Source organism: Anarrhichthys ocellatus, unplaced genomic scaffold (genome assembly GCF_004355925.1).
Source record: "Anarrhichthys ocellatus isolate YVR2014 unplaced genomic scaffold, GSC_Weel_1.0 scaffold40, whole genome shotgun sequence".
Classification (NCBI taxonomy): Eukaryota; Metazoa; Chordata; class Actinopteri; order Perciformes; family Anarhichadidae; genus Anarrhichthys; species Anarrhichthys ocellatus.
Genome location: NW_022280070.1, coordinates 1065437 through 1089256, shown reverse-complemented (window position 1 = coordinate 1089256; position 23820 = coordinate 1065437). Strand labels below are relative to the sequence as shown.

Sequence of the window (23820 nt, the reverse complement as noted above, 5' to 3'; positions counted from 1 at the left end):
AAGTATGGTATTTAGTAGCAAACATATTTCATTATAGTGTGTTGTTTGAGGCATGATTAAAACGTTTTTATGGTAGTTTATGATCAGAATTTAATGGATTGTATACATTGGTGGAAAGTTACTTTGTAGGTTCAGATCCATAACCCGTTGGTGAAATTCACAAGCTACCTGGCAGTGTGTGTGTATAGATGTGTGTACACACATCTACATATACACACACACACACACACACATATAATATATAGATAAAATGCTACGAAACATAGACCGACTGTGCCAGATTGTTACACAAGGGCAAACTGAAGGGAGATTACACATTGTGCCACAGACTGGATTGGACAATGTTTGAAATCACAGTATTTCAATAGCTGAGCCAAATCTTACACAATGTACTAGAAGCTAATACAGGTTAAATGTACACATCTCACCACTGATGTGTTTACTGTCCAAGCACCACACAAAGGATGAGTGCCCTCTGGTGGTGTATACCTGCCACTACAGCTGCATCCAGTGAGAGATTGATTATGTGCAGATACACTGAGGTATCAGCATTTTGCATGCTAGACTCCAAGCCGCATCAGCATAATGAACACACAGCAAATTGCATTACTGGAGCAAAGCAATGTTCTTTTTTATTAAGTGTACAAAACAAGTGCAAAAATAGTGATTCATAACAGCTACACAAGAGTAGGAATTGGCCTTCAAAAAATGACAGTCACAGGGGGATACAAATTGAAAAGCAACACATGAAGTGCCGTTCAAAGAGAATAAAAAGGGATCAACGGTGCAGTAGTAGAAAAAGTTGCAAAACATGAAGTTGGGTTCACAGCATTTGATAAGTATTAAGTGCAAGCTGCTGAAACAAAAGCAAAATTCATCAGCATTCTCCCATTCAAACTATGCAAAGATCTTACAAGGAAGGACCTCTATAAATGACATTCATTCTAATACACTTAATCAAATAGATAACTTTGGCCCATATGCTATTGCAACAACTACTTCCTAGGCAGTGCACGCACACAGACAAAAATTACTTTTTTTCTTCAACTAAGCCACAGGAAACACTAAACCAATTCTGTTGAAGCAGAAGAGGTACTTTTAGCAGAGCAGAATGGTTACTATGCTTGATTGAATATGCAAATCAAATATCATTATTGTATGAGACAGATAAAATGCATTATTTTTAAATTTTTCTTTTTTTGTTGCATGCAAAGAAAGTACCTAATTACTCACATCTGAATACTGACAGACAACAACATGTGTAGAGGAGGAAATCTAAGTGTTAGATAACGGGAGCCGTCTACACTAACTTCTAAACCTGCAGCTAACGCCTCAGCAGACAGCCAGGCACTGCAACTCTGGCACCGATGTGTGAAACAAGACATGTTGTCAACTAGCCTAACTGGATTGAAGGCATCTTGGGTTGTGGTGCAAATCAACAGTAACAAAAAAAAAAAAAAAAAAAGGCACTCAGCTTGTGGATTTAGGGAGGCTGTAACTGAACCCTAAACGCTGCACAAACCTTGCACAGAGTAAGCCTAAGTCTCAATTCACCAGTCATCCCAGACACACCATCCCCGTGTTTGCCATTTACAGTATGGTGCACTTGTTCTTCTTTTTCTTCTCCGGTTCTTTTTTGGTCAGCTCGACCTCCTTGTGGTCGTAGAAGCTGGAGAAGCAGGCCGGGGTGCAGATGGGCTCCCTGAGAGCCAGCAGCCACCTCCCTTCGCCGTAATAGGTCAGCGAGCCGAGCTCCATCTCCTCGATGAGCTCCCCGTTCGACAGGGCCAGGATTTCCAGCAGATCCAGGCCCGTTTGAAGCGGCTCGACGCCCTCGGCGCATCCGAGAGTGACATGGGCGCGGCTTCCCAGAGGCAGGGGGGCGGACCCCGCCGCCTTTTCGGCATCAGCTGGCCACAGCAGGAGCTGCTCCTCGGAGAGGGACACTCGGGCACCAACGGTGCGAGGAGTCACGAAGAGGGCGCTCAGAGACAGCTCGAATGCAGCACCATAGAGATCTTTAACAGCCTGGAGAGTAGAAAAATAGAAAGATCACAAGATTACTATGCTAGGATGTTGCTCTTTGAAATGTTCACCCAACAATGCATGAAATAAAAAGAAAAGTAAAACGTTTACATGCCTACGAACAGAGAGAGATTTATGTTTTTTCAATCATTTACTGCAAAAAACATCTTTAAGAAAACACTCGACGGGTTTCTTACTGGATTCTGTGCATACTCTTTGGCACCCTCAGCCTTTCCATAGTCACAGAACTTTGCAGTGCAGTGGAGGGTTCCTTTAGCTTGAAAGTATTGCTCCAAATCCACCTCCTTCTCAGCTTTCCCAGTGACTGTAAACACAACACAAGATCAGCTACATCTTAGTCATGCAAGACTTAAACACTTTGCATTAAAATTAATTTACTTATAAACACACTCACAGTCAATCAAGTGCTTCTTGAAGGCCTCCAAGGTGTCCAGCGTTTTCAGGAAGTCCATTGATGTGCACCTCACCTTGTCCTGGATGGAGGAGAGAAGAAACCAGCCAAAGTAGAGAGGAAGAGACATCTCCTCAAGTGAACCCCTCATGGCTTCCAGCTGGGCCACCTCCAGTCCACGTCCGGTCTTCTTGGTCAGCTGCGCCGGATCTCGGCTCCATTCGGTACGCGGCTCCAAAAAGACCGCAACGAGGCGCTGTTGAGCAGCGATGTCGCCCAGGCGGGCCAGTCGATCCTGGGTGTGGTTGGTGTCGTCCACCACCACCACCAGCACAGAGGAGGCCGTTCCTGCACTGCAGAAGGCCACCACGGCCTCGTCCAGAGCCCGGTATCCTTCCGCAGACGACTCGGGATTCTCCGGCTTCACGCCGTGGTCGTCGGCACAGAAGACGGAGCAGTGGCCATCATAGGCCTCAGCTATGGCGCGCGCCAGGAAGCTTTTGCCGCTCCCCGGGAGGCCTCGGAGGACAACAAGGGTACGAGATGCTCGCAGGGCGTCTTTGGTCTGCTCTCGGTCCAGGAGGGCAAAGGACAGGGAGCCAGATGCGGGGACGGTGTCCTCTTCCTTTTGAACCTCGGCACCAATCTTCTCAGATTTAACGCCTTCTGCTACTGCTGCTTCCTTTAGAGTATCAGACATTTCCTTCTCGCCCTTTGCAGGTTCCATGCTTTCAGCTGATGCCTCCTCCTTTAATGTCACAGCCTCTGTTGGCTTCACCGAGGAAACCTCTGCTGCTTTTTCTTCTTTCACCTCCATTGTCGGCTCAGCCGCGACATCTTTTCCCACCACCTCCTCTTTGGAAACTTCTTCTGCCACGGTATCCATTGCAGTCTGCAACTCTGTCACAGTTCCCACTTGCACTGACCCGTTCTCCTGTTGGCTGGCTGGTTGTGTGTCTACTGGCAGCTGCAGCGCTGTTGGTTTAGGTAATGTTTGCTCTTGTAGGTCAGCTTGTGGAACCGATTCTGCCAATTTCTCTGGCTCTGGTTCAGGGGCACTCTCGGCCAGAGGCGTTTGCACAGACGACGGTTCTGGGTCGTTCTCTGGCACCGGCTTCTTGTTTTCTGGTTCCGTGTCTAAAGCTGCGACTGGGCCAGAGGTCTTTTCCGATGACTCATCTAGATCTGGTGGCGTCACCGCAACGGGCACCATGTCAGATTTTTCAATCTCCATTTTGTTTGTTCCCTCAGACTGCGTAACAATCAACTCTTGTGTTTCCTTCATGTTTGGGACTTCTGCATCATGACCAGTCACTGCCAGCTGCTTGGCCTCTTCATCAGCAGCTGGTGGCTTCTCAGGCTCTGGGCATTCCTCTGGCGGCTCCACTTTTGACACAACCGCCTTTTCCACTTCAGTCCCTGGCAAATCCAAAACCTCTGCACTCTTTTCAAGGTCCATGTCTGGATTAAAGTCTGACTTCACACACCACCTTAAAGACAATTAAAAAAGAAAAAAAAAAAAAAAAAAAGGAGAGAAGTCTATATTTAGATGTACAGGTTTGTTTTTACCATCACTTCTGACCGCATATCACATGCCCTTTCTAGAGGCCAAAAATATATATACATTTAAAAAAAAAAAAAATGTTTCAAAACGGGAAGTTACTCAACATCCATGATTTAAGAGAGATAATGGAGATGTAGGGGGTGGATCGGTTTGATACATTACAAAATGTTGGGGGATGTGCAGACCAGATAACACACAATCCGATGCCATCCAATATGACTGTGCAACTTTGAGCTATAGTGCCCGTTTATGTTCAGCAGGGGTGTCGTACTCGTGTGCATACAGTAGGGGTGGCAACATTTTGGCATTAGAGCCAAAAAAAAAAAAAAAAATAAATAGATCTGTGTGCCAGTGGCCATAAGCATGTGTGCAAAAATACTATATTCAAACCTTGCATCGCCAAGCTTTGTCAGCAGACACACACAAAGGGGTAGTTAGGAAAATACGTGATAGAATTGTTCTTAGAAAAAAAAAAAAAAAAAAAAAAAAAAAAGTCCGTTACTAAAGGCTGGATTTTAACAGATGTGCGACACCACATCGAGTCATGAGACAGAAGGGGAAGCTCTCACACCAGCGCTCAACAAAGACAAACACGACACTCAGGGGTTTCTTTTTCCAGCTCGAGAATATCGAATAAACGAAACAAACAGACACAGCTTGGGAGATATTGACACTTTCAAGTGTCTCAAACTTCTACGAGCGAGGTAATGTACAGCAGCAGCAAATGGCGCAGTGAGGGAGGGGATAATTATCTTTTTTTTTTGTTTTAGTTTATGGCAAGTTTGTACTAAATACATCACACGTTTACTTGACTAAGAATGTATAAGTGAGCTCAAATGTTGCATTAAAACAGAGGAATCGATGAACATGGTGCTAACTGCACGATGTTGGCCAGGCGGGGAGTGGCGTGCACCTAACGCTAGCACACGAGACAAAAACAATTTAGCCTGGCAGTCACTCAATTTGGCTACACCATCACCAGCTACAGCGCCACGTCTTACCAAGTCGATGCTTTCCTGGCGTTTACAAACCCCTGACTGTTATTGGAGGAACTTATTTAGGCTGGTAATGCAGAAAAAACACAATTATGTAGATGCAGCGTCCCGTGTGAATGGCTTTTGTTTGCTAGAATACCAGCTTACCAGTTAGGCTGCAGTGGAGCTGTCGGTAGTGTCCGCTGACCACGCGTTTCTCTCTGGATACAATGACAAGGCAAAGCTTTGGTACAGACACGCACCCGCTCCACTCTTCAAGAAGGAAAACGGAAATTTACGGGAACGCGCAACTGGGCGGGGCCACAGACACGCCCCTGTGGACCGGAAGGACGCCGCTGGAGAAGACGACAACAAAACAAATCAGAAGTGTGTGATACACCTCTGCAGTTGATTACCTATTTTTATTTAGCATTTGAAACTTGATTTGAAATGTTTTTTGAGAAAGAACATACAAATTATGAATTGAAAATAAATAGATAGAATGAAGTAAAGCACACACACAAAAATGATGCTTCACTGTTTGTCTAATTTATACTTTTACCATTTTCAGAGAAAATTAATGTGTCTCCTTCACCTTTTTAATTTATGTATTGATTCTATATGTTTTTTTGGTCTTTTTTGGTTTTATTCTATTTATGTGTGTATTTATTTTTATATATGTTGATGTACATCTGCACTAACATCAATACAGATTTTAAATTCTATGTTTATTTCCCATTATTTCCAATCTTTCAGTTCACACTTCATGTATTTTTATTAATCCGTAATACATTAATAATATTATGACGCTCTTATCTGCAAATGAGGCCTCAGACAAAGAATAACACGACTACAGTGGTTTAAATATATACAGCAATGTATCGGCGGAAGTTTCCTCAAGTTTAACGAAGACTTCTGTTTAGTTACATGACCAAACTACTACTGTACTTTGTTTTACATTCCTTATCAACATTTCAGACAAAAGGAGGTGCCATCGATATGCAGACTCTCACCTCAGGTCAGGTAACACGACACAGTGGCCACCCCAGGTCAACAGTTTAAGGTCCAGACCTGCCTCACTTAGTGCAGTAACTCAACGCTCAGTCTCCAAGGATGAAGAGGAAATGACCATTATTTGTACTTCTGTCTGTGATCTACAGACAAACCATATACACTGACATTAGTGTAAACCCTGCAGGAAGCAATCCTCTGTATGCAAAGTACACCATGTGAGCCTGGTGACAGATGTAATAAAGATGTGAAAAGGGGAAGTTCACTGCAGCAAGTACAGCTCTGTGTTTAACTTATTAAAAGGTTAAAGGACTTCATGGTTGGCAGGCTGCAGTGTGAAAATCAAGTGTGATAAGAGTCCTCTCTGTTTTTCATATTAAGTAATGCATTTGATAGGTAATAGATGTTTCAGTTTTTCATAGAATTCTGACAACAATGCAGCCTCACAAATAGTTTTGGACTGTAACTGAAAATAGTAGCAATGCTGTAAAAATAAAAGGAGGCAGGCCAGATATAGAGCTTTAAAACACTTCCCCATATACATATTTTTATTTCAGAGAACATACACATAAATAGAGAACAACTTTCTAGAATGAGACCAACGCTCCCGATATTAATTCCACAGTATGATCTAATAAGTAACAGCCTGAAATCCAGGGCCTGGTTTATATTTGTGTTTCATACTGGACTGTTTATGTTTTGACCTGTGAGAAGTTACTAATCAAAAACATACGTAGAGGCCTATATGCAGAATACTGGGTCTTATTCATCAGTGTGGGAGACGACTTGTATTGCTCTCTTTTCATTTGAGGATTGTTGTCTTCTGAAGGTCGTTTCTCTCAATCAGCACTTTGAAGCACCATAACTCTTGACTGATGACATCCTCACTGTGGTAGGTGCTGCTTTGCCTCATCCAGGACCTGAAAGCACAATGATGAATGTCAGCGATAAAACAATATCTTTAGCTGGAACTGAAGCGATGGTGTAGGGAAGCATGTGACAACAGTGAGGGGACCTTCTGAATGACGTTCATGGCAGAGTCGTCATCTTGCAGTTTGGCCTGGGTCAAGGCTCTCTCAAAGTGGGACACACAGGATTCAAAGTTTCCTAGTTTCACTGAGATGAAACAGAAGGGAATTGAGCAGAGATCAGGTCTGTATTTTCGTACAATGACAACAGCACCGTGAATCTAAATGGTTTTAAAAAGATAAATATCTGGCACATAAGCTGACAAGTCACAGAAACTGATTTTGTAAATATAAGAAAGATAAATAATTACAATCTGATTGTGCCACCAAAATATTGGCATTCATCTGCCACTTCTCATCAGCAATTTCATCGGCCGCAGCAACTGAATGCACGGCACAGTCTCTGGCTTCTTTGTGGCGATTGAGTTCGAGGTAACACCAACCAATCTCATGAAACAACCAGGTCTTCTCCAAACCGCCACGGGCCAAAGGAATCTTCTCCTCCCAGCTGAAATGAAAACATACAGAGAAAGCACAATTAAATATCAATAAACCAATTTACAATAGTCACACCTCGATGTAAAAGAGTGCTCGTTAAGAGAGGGAAGTGACTGTACAGGATTGCCATCAAAATAAAGCAGAGCAATATCATAAATTACACAAGTGAATCTGTATTTCCAGTATGTACTTACAACTCAATGGCCTGTGTGAACTGTCCAACTTGAGCATAAACCCGCCCAATGTTGTCCAGAGCCCTGGACATTGCATCTGGGAGTTTGCTGTAGATAAGAAGAATAACTGAACATTTGATCGATTGTTGTAAAACGCATTCACTACTGTTGTCATTTCTTTTTTAATTCTCACCACTGTTTAGCCAACTCCAAGTCTTTTTGATGATGTTCTAAAGCTTTGTCCATGGCGCCCAGGTCAATCAAGGCATTCCCAATGCAACTGTGCAGGCTGCCCAAAACTTCCTTCTTATTCGGCACCTCTTCCTCTGACCAGCCCTGCACTATCTTCATGACGTCTTCTGCCTTCTTGAGACTACCTTCTGCATTTCCAGATGTCAACTCTATGACGACAAACATACGGTGAGCTTTCTTCGAGGCTATAAAGGAAAGCGATTCGGCCAGGCGCCTGGCTTACCTGCGTCAATGTCATCCAGGCTCTTCAACAGAAACTGAGTCGGTTCAGAGGGCGCTCCGTGACGGGGCTCGCTACATTTGTCCTGCCTTAGCTTACGCTCCTTCTCCTGTGCACCGAGAGGTTTCTCCTGGGTCCAGAACTCGGTGCAAGAGTCGAGGCATGAGAGGCATCCCTGAATGACGTCGTGCAGCTGTTCCCCTCCTTTCGTCTTTCCTTTAACCAAATCTGCAGATCAACATGCATCCATTTTAAATGTTAAGTCTTTTAAAAGTGAAAACAAATCATCACAGTATAGGTGGGACTGGAGGAGTAACTTATAGAATAACATTTGAAGCTACAGTGTACCAAGTGAACGATGCAGAGACTCAAACAACACAAGGTGGAATGAAACAGTACCTTCATCTTTAAGCAGGGTTTCTAGATATTTCTTGTCAGTGTAAAACTCTCCCAGCAGCTGCTTGGTTGTCCTCTCACTCTTGGGGGTCTTTTGGGTCTGCTGTTTTTTCTTCACTGTCAGATTCTGAATAGCAGCAATTGGCTGTGCCCTCTTTACCCACCGGTCATTCACAAACACAATAGTATGTACCAGAAGGAAGGCCAGGGTTGAAGTTTATACACAGACAACTTTACAATCTAGAGAAGTAATCCTTTGTCATCGGGTCTTTTCTTTCTGTACAAGATTGATGTTTGTATGTGTACAATTATTGTTACATTGGCTTTACCTCCAACTTTTCCTGTTGAATACTGGGTTGTTAAAGGGGAACACAAGAAAGACTCACCTCATCTTTTTGGAGAAATGACAAGTCTCCCTTAACCTTCAGTTTTAAAGAGGAAGGGCCTACAAAGATGCCAGAGAGGAACAAATGGTTTTAGGCGTGAGGAGGGTTTTCATATTTTGTGACTATAATTTAGTCTAAATCACAAAATAATTACTTACTGCCAACAGAGTTTTCTATAACCTCTTGTGCTTTCTGGATACCCAGTCTGAACTCCTGCATTTGTGGACGTAACTTTTGTCCTCTGTGGTAAAACACCAGCGCAAATTCAAATTCTCCCATGTAGTACAAGGCCTCTGCCTTCTGGTACAATCCCTAAAAAAAACAATCATGATAAATGTTTATACGCTTCACTTTTCATATATTCTCCTATATTTAAATTAGTTGCCGACTGTTATTTATCATATGAAAGACATGTTTTATTTTTTTAACAGAGACAGGCTTTAACATTTCTGTAACTACCTCGTAGAATGACGTGTCCGCCTTGAGTGAAGCCTCTGCATCGTTTAAAGCATTTTCAGGTTGCCCCATCTTCAGGTAACATTTGGATCGGCTAACAAAGCAAGTCTTGTCATCAGGCTTTATAGTCAGTGCCTAAACAAAGGCCAAAAGCAAGTCATGCTTTCAAAAGACACAGAGCAGTTTCTGTCATCAAGGCATCTATGGAGGCTCCACAAATCGTCCTAAACATGGTGGGTCTATTATTTTACACTGGAGAGGATCTTCTCTGAACTACAGTATGTTATTTCAAATATCCAGTGTATTTCTGAGGACAAAAGTCAGATTTCCAATTCACTAAAATGCATTTTTTTCCCCAGCCATGCTGTAGTTATTAATTTTCAATGTTTAAATCAGATCCACGTTTTTTGGACACTGTGGAATATTCTTTCCTATAATTTCTGATAGTTCTAGAAATATCTGTCCACAACCCTAGATCATATGTAAAATATCTGCATTTTCTGTACCTTCATTTGTTCAGCTTTGTTTAGCAGTTCTGTCTATTTCTGTGTACTGGAAAAAAAAAAAAAAAAAAATGCAAAATCCGGAGTCAAATTCCGTTTATGTAGCTACACACATAGCCAACTAGGTTAGTGAGGTAGTTGACCTGTAAAGCTGATTCTGAAGTTACATTGACACCCTTGGATAAAGTATTGTTAATCCAAAATGCTCTGTAGCTATCACCACTATGACAAGCTTCAGTTCAGTGCAACGTGCAAAGCCTCTGTAGCTAACGTTAACCATTCCTAGCTACGCTACGTAAATAACGTAACTCACCGTTGTGTAGCTGCTTACAGCCTTTTTATACTCTCCCTTAATGTAGAACCAGTCCCCATCGGCCATCCAAGTGGAGAATGCGCCGTTTGGCTTTTCACCATTTTGATCTTCGTCCGTGTGTGACATTTCTATGCAAACGTTTGTGTCATAACGCTGGCAGAGACTTTTACTTTACTAGTCATCCAAACACATCAACGTCTCCGGTCAACTGGTATCCTAGCAACAACACTAACAACCAAGCGCGAGAAACAGCGCCATCTTGTGCTCGACCCGCGTAACAACTCTATTTATTGGTTTAATGCAGCACAAAAAACAGTTTCCAGTTTGACCACGTATTTGTTTTTGATTTGATCAAATACTATTAATATTGACAGAAACTTTAAAGTAGATTAGAGTGTTTTTTAGCTTCTGTAGTGAGTAATTCCACAGTGGACCGGACATATTTGAGCAGCCTAAAGTGACAAGACTCCTTCACGGACTATGCCACCACAACAAAAGAAAGAAAACACAATTTAGGGGAAACCCAGAGGAGGCCAACTTTATTGACTTGGCTGGTACTTTAAGGATAAAGAGAGGATGGTTTCACCACAAGGGCAGAAACAATGAGAGCAAAGATGAAGACGCTTTTCTTTTCTTCATGAAGTCCACCAAGAGAACAACAAACTCATCAGGAAGTAAACTGAACATAACCACGTATCCATCACCCTATGACTTGGACAATAGCAAACGCGTCTAATTTGCATTAACTTAAATTAGACCGCTTGCATTACAGTCAAGGAACACATAAAGCATAATGTATTTCTGCACAATATTGCATGCAGACCGAACTAAAAAACAACTATCTTCCCCAATTTGTGTCCAAGGATGCTCATCATCAGTGTCTCTCTCAAACTTTCAAATAACAGAAAGGTGTCGCCATCTTACACAGATGGTTCTCCATCAGACAGCAAATTTACAATAAATATACATATCAAAATTAAAAAAAAAAAGAATGGGGAAAAACAAAAAAAAAAAAACTATCATCACAAATCAACACTTTACATTCTGGTAAAATGTACAATGCATCAATCTGTGAATGGCAACATCAAACACAAAACCTGTGACAACAAGGGGGAGGGCGACTTTGCTGGCAACAAAGCCAGCACAGCTGCCTCCACCGCCAGCACAGCTGCCTCCACCGCCATCTTTCTAATGTGCTTCAGCTGTAGTGTAAGTGGAGGTCTAGGCTCCAGCTGTGACTTAAAAAAAAAAGAAAAAGAAAATGCTCAAGTGCTCCTATTGGCTTATGACAAGGAGGCAGTTTTCAGTGTGAATTCATAGCAGCCAACTGTCTCTCTGACATGTTCTTCAAAAGTGGGAAAGTGCCACTTGCTAAGGGATCAAAAATCATTAAGCAAGTTATTAACTGTCATGCAGAGGACGCCCCCTCAGCAGCAAGTTGAGGCGAGGTGGATAATAGCTTGCTCAATGCTCAGTTGCATCTCAAGAGTTTCCCCCAGGATGTCCCTTCCTGCATGGATCGCTAAAAGCTCCGATACAATAGCTGCGCAAGTCGCTGCGTTGTCAAAAAATCCAGATAATATTTGGACCAGCGTTGCTAGCCATTACTGACTTTAAAGTGTGTTTCATTCTGAAAGGAAGAAAACCAAATCCAAAACCAGTAACACTATTGCAGTGTGCCGTCCTGGAGTCCTTGCTAATAAAACATTAGTTGCATGTGGTCATTGGGTTCATTCAGTCAATGGCATAGACAGGAATCTTGACTTGCAATCAGTCATTAAATATGGATGGCGGGTCGGGGGTTGACATTGTTGAAAAGTCCTGATGCAGTAACTGTTTAGGTCGACAAATCCTCCAGCTAACCAAACTGGAAGAAGAAATTCCCTGGTCCAGATGCTGAAACAAACAAGTCAATAACTGGTGTATTTAAAAATGTCAACATCATACCAACTGTTGAACGGTTGAAAAACTTAATTCCTCAGACATTACCTTCAAAACTAAAACCTCCTGGGCCACCGAAGAACGCCTTGAAAATGTTGTTGGCATCAAAATCTGGTGGAGACAAAAAACGCAAGTAAGAATCAACATCAACACAGAACTTTCCAGCCAGATTCTCACCATTAAAACAGCTGTTTTATAATAAAAATGTCCAGGTGCTCACCTCCCATGTTCATGCCTTCCTCCTCCAGATCCTGACCGCTGTCATAGCGAGACTTCTTCTTTGGGTCCGAAAGCACGCTGAAAGCCTCGCCCACCTCCTTAAACTTCTTCTCCTCTTCCTTCTGCAGCTCAGGAGTAGCTCCGCTGTGACGATCTGACGGGAGGTAAACGTGGGACAGAACAGTACAAACGTTATTTGGGAAGAGGAAAAAACTGTAAACAGTATTAAGTGGATTTTCTGTTAAGTTAAGCACCTGGGTGATGTAAAAGCGCCCGCTTGCGGTAAGCTTTCTTGATCTCCTCTTCTGTGGCGTTCTTATTCACCCCAAGCACTTTGTAGTAATCTTTCCGCTTGCTTTTCTTCAGCTCCAGCTGGGCATGTTTCAGAAGGTGCTTGTGTTCTAGAGGGGGAGGGCAGGTTAACAAACAATAAGGCAGAATAAGGAGGATAAATCCGTGCTGAAAGCTGTGTCTGCTCAGCCACCACGGAGCAGTCTGATTCTCACCTTTTGTCTTCTCCGTCTGGTAAACCTTCTCGTAATCTCGCACTGCCTCTTCATACTGCTCTGTGTCCATGTAGCTGCAGCACAGCATGAACAAGTCTGTTTCTCTACCCAGTTTTGAACATATGGAACAGAACTACCGTTTATCAACAAACAAAGCTAGAAGTCCTGGGACGTACCACTGTGCTCTCCGTAGATAGGCCTTAATGTAGGTCTCATCCAGTTTAATGGCCTTCGTGCAGTCTTCAATGGCCTGTTCTAGTTTCTTCAGCTTACAAAGAAAAAGAAGAAAAACACTGTAACCATGTGAGGTGGAGCCAGAGAGAGAAAAGCAGTGGCCCAGTTCCCAATACGGCAAAAACACCAAAACACATTATACCGTCAGAGGGACAGAATGTGAACTTTACCCATCAATAACTGAATGAACGTGTGTGCCTGTATTATGCATGAGTTATGACTTGTGTGCAAATATACAGTGGGTACGGAAAGTATTCAGACCCCTTTAAATTTTTCACTCTTTGTTTCATTGCAGCCATTTGCTAAAATCAAAAAAGTTCATTTTATTTCTCATTAATGTACACTCAGCACCCCATCTTGACAGAAAAAAACAGAAATGTAGAAATTTTTGCAAATGTATTAAAAAAGAAAAACTGAAATATCACATGGTCATAAGTATTCAGACCCTTTGCTCAGTATTGAGTAGAAGCACCCTTTTGAGCTAGTACAGCCATGAGCCTTCTTGGGAATGATGCAACAAGTTTTTCACACCTGGATTTGGGGATCCTCTGCCATTCTTCCTTGCAGATCCTCTCCAGTTCCGTCAGGTTGGATGGTGAACGTTGGTGGACAGCCATTTTCAGGTCTCTCCAGAGATGCTCAATTGGGTTTAGGTCAGGGCTCTGGCTGGGCCAGTCAAGAATGGTCACAGAGTTGTTCCGAAGCCACTCCTTTGTTATTTTAGCTGTGTGCTTAGGGTCATTGTCTTGTTGGAAGGTGAACCTTCGGCCCAGTCTGAGGTCCAGAGCACTCTGGAAGAGGTTTTCTTCCAGGATGTCTCTGTACTTGGCCGCATTCATCTTTCCTTCAATTGCAACCAGTCGTCCTGTCCCTGCAGCTGAAAAACACCCCCATAGCATGATGCTGCCACCACCATGTTTCACTGTTGGGATTGTATTGGGCAGGTGATGAGCAGTGCCTGCTTTTCTCCACACATACCGCTTAGAATTAACGCCAAAAAGTTCAATCTTGGTCTCATCAGACCAAGTTCCTTCGACCTCATGATTCTCATTTGCTCTGACATGCACTGTGAGCTGTAAGGTCTTATATAGACAGGTGCGTGCCTTTCCTAATCAAGTCCAATCAGTTTAATTAAACACAGCTGGACTCCAATGAAGGAGTAGAACCATCTCAAGGAGGATCAGAAGAAATGGACAGCATGCGAGTTAAATATGAGTGTCACAGCAAAGGGTCTGATTACTTATGACCATGTGATATTTCAGTTTTTCTTTTTTAATAAATTTGCAAAAATTTCTACATTTCTGTCAAGATGGGGTGCTGAGTGTACATTAATGAGAAATAAAATGAACTTTTTTGATTTTAGCAAATGGCTGCAATGAAACAAAGAGTGAAAAATTTAAAGGGGTCTGAATACTTTCTGTACCCACTGTATCAATGAATATTAATGATGAATTCATAGGTTGTAGTTTTGTTTGTGTTCCTGTCTATTATATAGTGGGTCTCCTTTGCGATATCTACTGATCTAACTTACTGATTTACTTAATACAAGTGTCCTTGGTAAGATTCATTTTGCAGCTGACCGGCCCAAACAACCTGAGAGATGTTGATGCACTAGTGTGCGTCTCTCCTGTGCATGCTCCTCACCTTAGAGCCCACAGTGGCCCTATTACAGAACAGCTTGGCGTTAGTCTTGATGTTGTTGGGGTCTATTGTTAGTGCTTCAGAGTACAGCTCGTAGGCTGCCTCAAAGTTTCCCTCCTTGAATGCCTTGTTCCCCTCCTCCTTCTTGGCTTTTAGTGCTTTGGCATCCTGGAAAGACAATATATAAATATATATAAGACAATCTTAAAAAGCTACTCTGGGCTACCATACCAGCATTGTCAATCAGACTTACAGACTATACCCAATAAGAATAATGGTAATGTGAGGTAATGGTCGTATTTAGTTCATTTGATCTCTAAAGCTCTTTCCTACTGAATGACTCACTCTGCATGCGAGCCGAGCCTTGTCGTGGTCCGGAGCCATGCGCAGGGCCTGGACGAAGAACTGGACTGCCTTGTCAATGCAGTCCTCATAATACAGACAAAGACCGCGCACGTACAGAGCATCTGCATTAGTAGGGTCCATCCGCAGAATATCACTAAACAGGAACCAATGATACAAATGTATGTTAAGTGAAAGCGCATATATATATATATATATATATATATATACACTGCAATAAACTGTTATAATATATGTTTCCTCAGAGAGACGAGAGATATTACAAGGATGCAGTGGTGTAGCAGCAACTGTCGGTAAATAGGATAACAGACACATTCCGTAATAGAAGCAGAGCACCAGTCAAAGGGTTTTATTTCTTTAAGTTTTTAGAATCTGACCTGTCTGAAAACAGAGCAGGCGCCCCACAGTTCCTGCCGGCACTCCACTAACATGTCGTAATGAGAGCCACATCAAGTTGGTCCGGTATGCTACGGCATATGTGCACACCCCCTCGTCCTATTCCCCTGCGCTCATTGTGACAAATTCCGATAATCAAAATGAAATAAGTGAGCCACCAAGTATTCTTCAAATATGCCGTCTCACCTGGCTACAGACTGAGCCTCGGGGTAGCGTCCCAGCAGGGCTAAGCACTCGGCCTTCAGTATCTTGAACCTGTGACAGGCTGCGGCAGCCTCCAAGGCCCGGTCCATGCAAAACACAACCTGGAGACAACCACAGCACACCTGAAGTCTGTGTTGCTTAACGTGTCGGTTGCTGCTGACTCATCACATAAAGTTGTAACCACTGTGTAAGCTTACCATCCTGAAGTCCCTCTTCTCAAATCCAATCTCGGCCATTCGCTCATATTCAAGGATTGATTCAGCGTTCTTCAGCTGAAAAGGAATGTGTGGTGTTCAGAGACAATTTTCAAAGACTTGTGGTAGATAAGTAGCTTTACAGCCAACAATGGCCTCTCTTCTGTGCCATGCTTGTAACACTAGGTCAACAGAAGCAGCAGTACTTCTGTAAAGAACCTAAAACTTGCATCCTGGCTTTGTCATTGAGAATTAACAGTAACTCCAGTTGATCTCCTCTTCAGTATCAGACTATTCCCGCGTTATTTGCACCAGCGTGGCCAAAGCTTGACAGTGGGTAATCATTTCCAAGTGGTCACATCATGCTCTTAATCTAACTGAGGCCGACTCACCTCCTGCTGGGCCTGGCTGCTGTCAGGCTCCAGCTCCAGAACCCTCTGGAAGCAGCGGCTCGCAGCCATAGCGTTGCCAAGAGTTAGGTGGCATTTGCCCTCTCGCAGATGGCCCTGTGGGTAAAAAGACTTACATTTCACTTGCTGGAGAGATGACGTCACTCAATTCCCTGGTTGAAAGCAGCTGTGCACTGTGTACCAAAAACTAAACCACGGCTGGCTCTAACTTACGCATTTGTTATGCGACACACCTTTTATCCCTCCCAGTTACCCACTGGACTACTGTCGGGATGTGCCGTAGCCACAGGGCTACAGCTTATGTATTGAGGAGCCACATCACTCTATAAACAGATGTATACGTCTATAAAACATCCTCCATTTGAACAGGCACATAGCTCTGCGATAAACAACTACACTCCAAGATAAAAGGTCCAACGTTTCAAGTTAATTTTTCTTTCTTTCTAAATTATGAAGAAGAAAATGCTTTTTACACATATTATTGCTAAATTAAACACACAGCACTGTCCACAGCATTCTGGAAAACATTTAGCAAAGCATTAGCCCTAGTCGGCTGAGGGAAAGTGCATATTGCAGAATACAGAATACTCAACAATGTTAAGACATGACGAGAGCAGGTTTTTCCCTTTGATGTGTTCTTAGAATTAAATCTATAAATGGGTTGTTTTACCACAATCTACCTTCATGAAGTCGTTATCTAGTCGCACCGCTTGCTGGGAATCCTCTAACGCCTCTCTGTACCGACACAACATCATTAGCGTGGCTGCCCGGTTTCCATAGTAACTTGCATTCTTCGGACACATGTCTGTATAACAAACAAGTTATTGACATCCTATCAAGGACAGACAGAATTCACACGTTTATTTCTTGTCCAAACAGGAAATCAACACAATCCCATCGACTAACAAAGAGGACTGACTCATATTATTGGGTGATAATTACCTATGGCCTTGGTGTAATAACTGAATGCTTCTGCATAATCCTTCTTGATATAAAAGGCATTGCCTTGCTCTTTGAAGCCCTCTGCTTCCCTGTGTACAAAAAAAACAAGACAAATATCAGACAACACTGAGGTGAGGGTGGTGATGGACAGAGCATGATTATACAGGTGTGTGTGGTGGTCAACTGGCTGGGTTTGTTTCACAGATTACTAAACTACTTGTCGGCAAAACAAATCTTTAAAAAAGGTGCAATGTGAAAGATCTGACCACATGCTCCAAACTAACAGGGTCAGCATTTCACCTCTCCTACTGGATCCATACAATCTAAATACAGCCATCAGTTACAATCAAACAGCTTAAACTCTGAATAACACTGCTGTCTCATTCTCTTCACATGTGGTTTTGTCCGATAGCTAATGTTAGCCATCTGTGTGTTGGTACCAGTAACCGGGCGCTGTACGGTCCATGTACAATTCTATAGTTTGTTTATTGGATTAAATCCAAAGTGGCACAAATGAGATAACGACTCGTATTTTCATTTCAGTCTCCGGGAGGACAGTGGGCGGACCTCCAGTTAGCTGTTGTAGCATCTCCAAGTCAGCCGGCGCAAACTCCACTCAGAGTCCACCACTTCATCATCTGTAACGGTGATGTAAGTCTGGTAAACAATGGACATCCCTGAAGAAAACTTTATTGTGTTAACTTACTGACACTTTTCCCTGCTTTGACTCAGGCTCTTTTTTAGGATAAATGGGCACAGTCCGCATATCAATTAATTTAATTAAATAGAAGCTCCATTGATGATATATATATTTTTTCACTCACCACATAGCAGTTTAACTCACTGTGAACATACTCAGAGCTAATTGAACTAACTGATCAGCTGTTCTGGAAACAAAAACTCAGTTACCCATCACAGGGTTTGTCAACTCGGGGTTCAGGGTTAGGCTCAGAGTTTAGGTTCGTTCGAGATGAGAGCAGGCGGCAGCAGCGGGGGGCGTCGACAAGAACCTGCGGTCAAGTTGTGCAGGTTTCAGTCGCCTTCAAAGAATACACAGGAAGTTAAAGAAACAGTTACATCCTGTTAGATCCGATCTGTAGAATACTTCTAGTTTGCAGACCACGTTTGGATTTATTCATGTTTGTTTGTAAATATATATTTATGTGGAAACTTGCATGCATCTGCATTGTATGCTATCTTTTGTTCTTTTCTGCCTGTTCAACACTTTGATGCTCATTTCGATATGTGTTGTATAAATAAGCTTTATTGTTCTTATCAATCACAAGATAAGTCTTTAGATTAAACCCTCATTGCACAACATGATACTAATAGTCAACAATCTAGCGTTAAGTATTACAATTACACAAAATAGGATTTTCTACAAAACGTGGTGTTTGTTGTCAAATCTAAGAGCCAATCAGCTCTCTGATCCGGCGACAGCCAGGCGTTTCCCATCATGCATTGGGGTCATGCAGTCGGTGGAGAGCAACTGCGGCACCTGGCTCTAAAAACTGCGGCTGCCTCGCTCTCCTGAGGTAATCGTTGACCACGTGTGCATGACGTCAGAGCAAGTCGGACCCAAAATGTAACCAGGATGCACTGTGCAGCGATCGATTCCGCGCAGGACTGGCTCATCTCGAACGAGCCTTTTTTGTTAAACCTGCTTTCTGAAAAGGGCCCATGTCGTAGAGGTGAAATGCTGCCCCCTATTTGTTTGAAGCATGTGGCCAGATCTTGCACACTGCCCCTTTAAACCGTTAAGTGTGAGCATCCCATTCATAATCATGAGTAAAGAGAGCATGTCCAGGAATGTGACGGACATTCCCGCTAAACATAGAAAGAGCCAAACCAGCAGGGCAGAAGTGCCTACTACAGTCAAACACGAAGCTATTTAGTGACGCTGAGCCAGGAATATATGACACTATGGCGTGGGCCACTGCCCGTTACTTTTTTTGGAAGTCTGTCATGTTTTACACCACGACCACACAGTCAGCGAATGGTGTCATCAACTAGTTATACAGATAGGATGTCATTGGGAACATCGTAATAATGTGAACGCTGTATTCTTGGTAGGCAACAGCAGATTTAACCCAGCAATCCAGTGCAGGAATTAGCTAAGAGGCAGAATGTAGCTACCCAGCGGTGAAGCGCTAGTTAGCGCTCATAATGCCAAGTACGAAGAAAATTAACACATGAAGGACTTTAGATGAGACATTTCAGTAAGACGCATCGCTACCGCTGTATTTATGCCAATGACAACATAGCCTTCATTTGTTTTTACCTTTCTAATTCTTCGTCACAGAGCAGTTCCATGTCAGGGTCCATGTTCACAGCATCACAGCTCTCCGACGCCATTTTGCCGTCAATGGGTAGGGGCGGGGCCATTTACTGCAGTCGTGACGTACACTGTAAACAGGAAGTAGACAGTTAGGTAGGAAGAGCAATCTACTCGCAAGTAAGATTCTCGTAGCTATTAGCGGTTACATATCTAGCTGCTGGCAGCTAATATCAACGTATACATTTAGAAGACACAACTTTTACTCGGGTTAGTCAATTTCAGATAACATTAGCTACTTGGTATGCGTTATCGTGGCTCTGTCTCTCACCGACAGCTAATGCTAAGCTATTTGTTAATATCATAGATTGGAGACATGTATAAGCATAATCTGCTAACGCGAGCTAGTTTCAGTTATAGATCAGCATGACTAACGTAACTTGACATTTTGTATATGCTTGCTATCTTTATTTGCTCTAAGCTATTAAGTATTTATAACATAAGCATTTTTTGCAATGCTGTTACCCAAAACGCATGTGTAGTACGATGCTATGCTAATTGCTATGTAATGACATAATAGCATAAAATAACGTAACGTGTAATAAATGATTTTTAACAGTTTCCCATCTGTGTATCTTCTCCGAAAAACAGATTACTGTTCACTGACCTGATAGTCATGGGCAAGAGCTGTAAGGTGGTGGTGTGTGGCCAGGCTGCAGTCGGAAAAACGGCTGTATTGGAACAACTACTGTATGCTAATCATGTTGCAGGTATACCTTCTTTTGCGTTATAGAATGACGATTTTCCTTTTATTAGTTCAAATAAGACCATTGGCCTGTCTTTCATGCACTGTGCATTCTCAGATTTCTATTCTATATGTATGTTATTGTTATAGTATTTATTATAGAATCTCTTTCATATTTGTATCGTTTGTATTTTCGGTTCTATACTTCTTTCTGTTCTTGACCTTTGCAATACTTTGCCTGCTTTTATTTCCTCTTGCCATGTTTACTGCATGCATCAGACACCAAGGTAATTTGAATAATATGCTTGGCAATAAACTTCTGATTCTGATTGAAATGTTAAGTTTGATTGCCATTAATTCTTGCTGATATACTGGTGCATCTAAGGCTATTTAATAACACATGCACTCTGTAATTCTTTGGAAATAGCAAATGGACAAGCATAATATATTATGTAAATTACAGTACAATTTGCTCATGAAAAGCAGAACCAGAGAGGCACTTGTAGGAGAAGCTAGAACTTATTATGAACAGAGCTGATTGCATAAATAACATGACATAGAGCTTGTGTAAGAATAAAGTATCATGACTGCAGTTTGTAACCGCGGCCTATGACTCTCATGTGTAATGTTGAACAGATTTCCTGCATATGTTTTCTTCTACTGACACCCAGTCATACTAAATATATTCTGATTTGTTTCAAGTTACAAAGTGCTCACTTCTAATGTGTTGATTATAAGCATTTTATTAATACCTCTGCGGTATATCACACCATACGTCACCATATGTCTTTGTTTTTCCACGGTTAGGTTCAGAGCCCATGGAGACCCTGGAGGATATCTACATCGGCTCTATAGAAACTGACCGTGGCACACGAGAGCAGGTTCGCTTCTATGACACCCGCGGCCTTCAGGATGGGATGGAGTTTCCTCGACATTACTACACTTTTGCAGACGGCTTTGTTCTCGTCTACAGCATTGACAGTAAAGAGTCCTTTAAGCGGATGGAGGCCCTCAAGAAGGACATCGACCGCCTCAGAGACAAGAAGGAGGTGAGGACTGAACCCATTCATATGCTTGGGAAGGTTAATTTGATGCTGATGTAGTGAAAGCGCACTGATGTGGACTGAGCTAGAGATTACTTCGACGTGGGGCTCGTCTGACCTCGTGATTCTGATCCACAGGTGACCATTGTTGTTCTGGGTAACAAGCTGGACAAGCCGGATGAGAGGAGAGTCGACCCCAATATGGCACAGAACTGGGCAAAGAATGAGAAGGTGCGTCTGTGGGAGGTGTCGGTGGTGGACCGGCGCACTCTGATCGAACCCTTTGTCTACCTGGCCAGCAAAATGACCCAGCCACAGAGCAAGTCCACGTTCCCTCTCAGTCGCAATAAGAATAAGGGCAGTGGTTCTACGGACAGCTGAATGACCAAACACTGTGTATTAAAAACTGTTTTGATATTATGAAGGATTGAGGTAGTAAGAGTTGGTGTGGAGAATGTGGCGAAGCGATGGTGAGAAAAGGCAGGAGGATCGTATGGATGTTTATATACAGTGAGTACTGCTGGTATTGGTATTGCCTTCCATATTTGATGTTTTGGTGAAATACATACTACTTCAATTCTAAATGACTAAACATTCTGATCTTTTATCAGCTAAGAAATTGAAGGATGCAAAGTGTTTTTGTCTGTCATTCCCATTGTATTGATACATTAATGATGATGTACAGTAACTGTGAGATGTGTTACACTATATTTGTTCTTTGCTGAGATTCACTGTTGGACGTCAGACAGTGACTGGTTGACATTCCTTACCACATATTGCCTTCTGTACAGGCTCTAGAAATCAAATGAGATAGAATCGGTTTCTGCTCGGGTGCTACTTTTTTTCTGGTTGTGACACATGAAAGACATAGAGCAGTCTCTATAGCAAAATACCGTAGCGTTATCACCATGACTCATCATATAATCAGTTACAGTCTGCTGAAGTTTAAGCTATTATTTAAAAACTCCAAAGTATTCATTAGCTGACCACTGAACTGTTTCTTCAAATCAAAATATGACCTATTAATGTTTGTTTGATTGAAAAAGGGGGAATTCTTTGATATAGTCTTTTATTCATGTGTTCAACACTGTGGCTACTTTTTGTGAATATCAAGCTTTTATGTATTAATATCTCAAAAAATGTGTTCACTTGATATTTGTTTGCATGTTTTGTAAACAAAATAAAGACTTTTTTCTGTGCCTAACCAGAATTTGTGGTGGTGCTTAAATGAATGAAGTTATTGGATACAGCCAGATTTGATTAACTGTCTGTGATTTGTATCCTTCCCAAACTTGAAGGGCAAGAAACAATTGGCATTTGATGGAAGACAAACTCATCCAGTATAAAAAGTTAAAATTTACGCAACCCCAATCACAGATTGTCATGATTTCATTTACCTTGTAGTATGTTTGATGGCCAGTAGATGTCTCTGATCGTCCAGTAAAACAATGTGGATGTTCTCATGCTGTTTTAAAGGATATATATTAACCTTGGGATGTCTGCACCAGGCACCAGGCACCACACTAATCTGTGTTAACAACAATCTTTAAAGAAGTGCTCGGATTTAACAAATTTAGTTGCATCTAATGTCAGCAATAAATGTGTTTGGCTTCACACCACTTTGACAACATTGTTGGTATAGGCTGGAGGTGTACAGTATAGGAGGGCCAACAACAGTCATGGAAAATAATATCAAATATATTAAATGTTAAATCGGTTTTCAACACAGCTCTTTTCTAATACAAGTATTACAAATACTGATGTCACTGATGCTATTTGTAACAATCACTCTAATAATTAGCTGCAAATACTGATATTAATGACGATTTATTAATATTAGCACGGTGATACTAGTTAGCTTGAGTGTATTGAGAATCACAACTGCCCTCCAGTGGTTAAAGTGAGGAACTGCAACATTACGTACCAGCATCAAGCAGCAAGTACGTAAATAAAGGTGGACAAAACATTCCCAACTATCACATAGTTTTGTATTGAAATGCATTTCACGATGCAGGGGTATCTGATAATGAAGTCTATATTATCAATACAGATTTAGCATTTGTGCTAACATGCCTATTTATATCATTTTATTTCATTAATAATCATCTCTATAAATATCTGTAATATTGCCACTATGTGAGAACCCAAATTGACACCCCAATCTGCCGAATTAATGAGATGTTACATGTCATCTGACCATTTAGTTCCTCTGGGTTCAGCATTTCTTATTAATACTTTTTGTCCTGTGGGAGGATTTAAGGACAGTTTTCAAAGAAAAGCAGGTGTTAGCATTTTATCTGACCTCCCTTGAAAGAAAAACACAGATCGATAGATACTAATTAATTCATTCAAACTCAAACAGGAGCAGGCAAAATTGTCCACTGCCATACATGACGGTCGTCAGCGCACCTGATGATTTTTGATGCCAACAAAATATGGAGTGTACAAAAGTGAAATATGTATGACAAACATTATTCAGGAGAAAAGATCCCCTTCTGTGCCAGCAATTCACTGAAATGCCCCTAAACTGACACCTACGACATAAATGCAGTCGTA

General features: G+C 42.1%; 4 protein-coding genes across 8 annotated transcripts; 1 reads left to right on the top strand and 3 right to left on the bottom strand.

The window, feature by feature from the left end:
• Nucleotides 1-606: 606 nt before the first annotated feature.
• cnp (2'',3''-cyclic nucleotide 3'' phosphodiesterase) lies at nucleotides 607-5246 on the bottom strand. 2 transcript variants are annotated; one of them, XM_031867843.1, is made up of 4 exons: nucleotides 5144-5245; nucleotides 2441-3927; nucleotides 2223-2350; nucleotides 607-2028 (listed from the first exon to the last, which is right to left on the bottom strand). In XM_031867843.1, the coding sequence occupies exons 2-4, from the start codon at nucleotides 3894-3896 to the stop codon at nucleotides 1591-1593; spliced, it is 2022 nt and encodes a 673-aa protein (XP_031723703.1). In that variant the 5' UTR covers nucleotides 3897-3927; nucleotides 5144-5245; the 3' UTR covers nucleotides 607-1590. The 2 variants fall into 2 exon arrangements, with proteins under 2 accessions (XP_031723703.1, XP_031723704.1); XM_031867844.1 differs by lacking the exon at nucleotides 607-2028 and adding an exon at nucleotides 2035-2148 and having other exon boundaries at nucleotides 2181-2350; nucleotides 5144-5246.
• Nucleotides 5247-5557: 311 nt separating this feature from the next.
• On the bottom strand, nucleotides 5558-10575 carry odad4 (outer dynein arm docking complex subunit 4). 2 transcript variants are annotated; one of them, XM_031867848.1, is made up of 12 exons: nucleotides 10152-10236; nucleotides 9842-9887; nucleotides 9339-9470; nucleotides 9038-9191; nucleotides 8880-8938; nucleotides 8497-8647; nucleotides 8101-8325; nucleotides 7819-8026; nucleotides 7647-7733; nucleotides 7266-7462; nucleotides 7002-7102; nucleotides 6051-6906 (listed from the first exon to the last, which is right to left on the bottom strand). In XM_031867848.1, exons 2-12 carry the CDS (start codon nucleotides 9845-9847, stop codon nucleotides 6871-6873), a joined length of 1356 nt encoding a protein of 451 aa, XP_031723708.1. In that variant the 5' UTR covers nucleotides 9848-9887; nucleotides 10152-10236; the 3' UTR covers nucleotides 6051-6870. The 2 variants fall into 2 exon arrangements, with proteins under 2 accessions (XP_031723707.1, XP_031723708.1); XM_031867847.1 differs by lacking the exon at nucleotides 9842-9887 and having other exon boundaries at nucleotides 5558-6906; nucleotides 10152-10575.
• Nucleotides 10576-10662: 87 nt separating this feature from the next.
• On the bottom strand, nucleotides 10663-20198 carry dnajc7 (DnaJ (Hsp40) homolog, subfamily C, member 7). Of its 2 annotated transcripts, XM_031867845.1 has the most exons (15): nucleotides 20144-20198; nucleotides 19483-19607; nucleotides 17202-17290; nucleotides 16940-17064; nucleotides 16242-16355; nucleotides 15853-15927; nucleotides 15638-15756; nucleotides 15038-15191; nucleotides 14696-14860; nucleotides 12994-13085; nucleotides 12818-12891; nucleotides 12566-12712; nucleotides 12313-12465; nucleotides 12141-12203; nucleotides 10663-12047 (listed from the first exon to the last, which is right to left on the bottom strand). In XM_031867845.1, the coding sequence occupies exons 2-15, from the start codon at nucleotides 19584-19586 to the stop codon at nucleotides 12010-12012; spliced, it is 1512 nt and encodes a 503-aa protein (XP_031723705.1). In that variant the 5' UTR covers nucleotides 19587-19607; nucleotides 20144-20198; the 3' UTR covers nucleotides 10663-12009. The 2 variants fall into 2 exon arrangements, with proteins under 2 accessions (XP_031723705.1, XP_031723706.1); XM_031867846.1 differs by lacking the exons at nucleotides 19483-19607; nucleotides 20144-20198 and having other exon boundaries at nucleotides 16940-17091; nucleotides 17202-17283.
• Nucleotides 19602-22468, top strand: nkiras2 (NFKB inhibitor interacting Ras-like 2). Of its 2 annotated transcripts, none has more exons than XM_031867850.1 (4): nucleotides 19602-19656; nucleotides 20128-20246; nucleotides 21029-21270; nucleotides 21403-22468. In XM_031867850.1, the coding sequence occupies exons 2-4, from the start codon at nucleotides 20153-20155 to the stop codon at nucleotides 21643-21645; spliced, it is 579 nt and encodes a 192-aa protein (XP_031723710.1). In that variant the 5' UTR covers nucleotides 19602-19656; nucleotides 20128-20152; the 3' UTR covers nucleotides 21646-22468. The 2 variants fall into 2 exon arrangements, with proteins under 2 accessions (XP_031723710.1, XP_031723709.1); XM_031867849.1 differs by having other exon boundaries at nucleotides 19608-19746.
• The last annotated feature ends 1352 nt before the right edge of the window (nucleotides 22469-23820 follow it).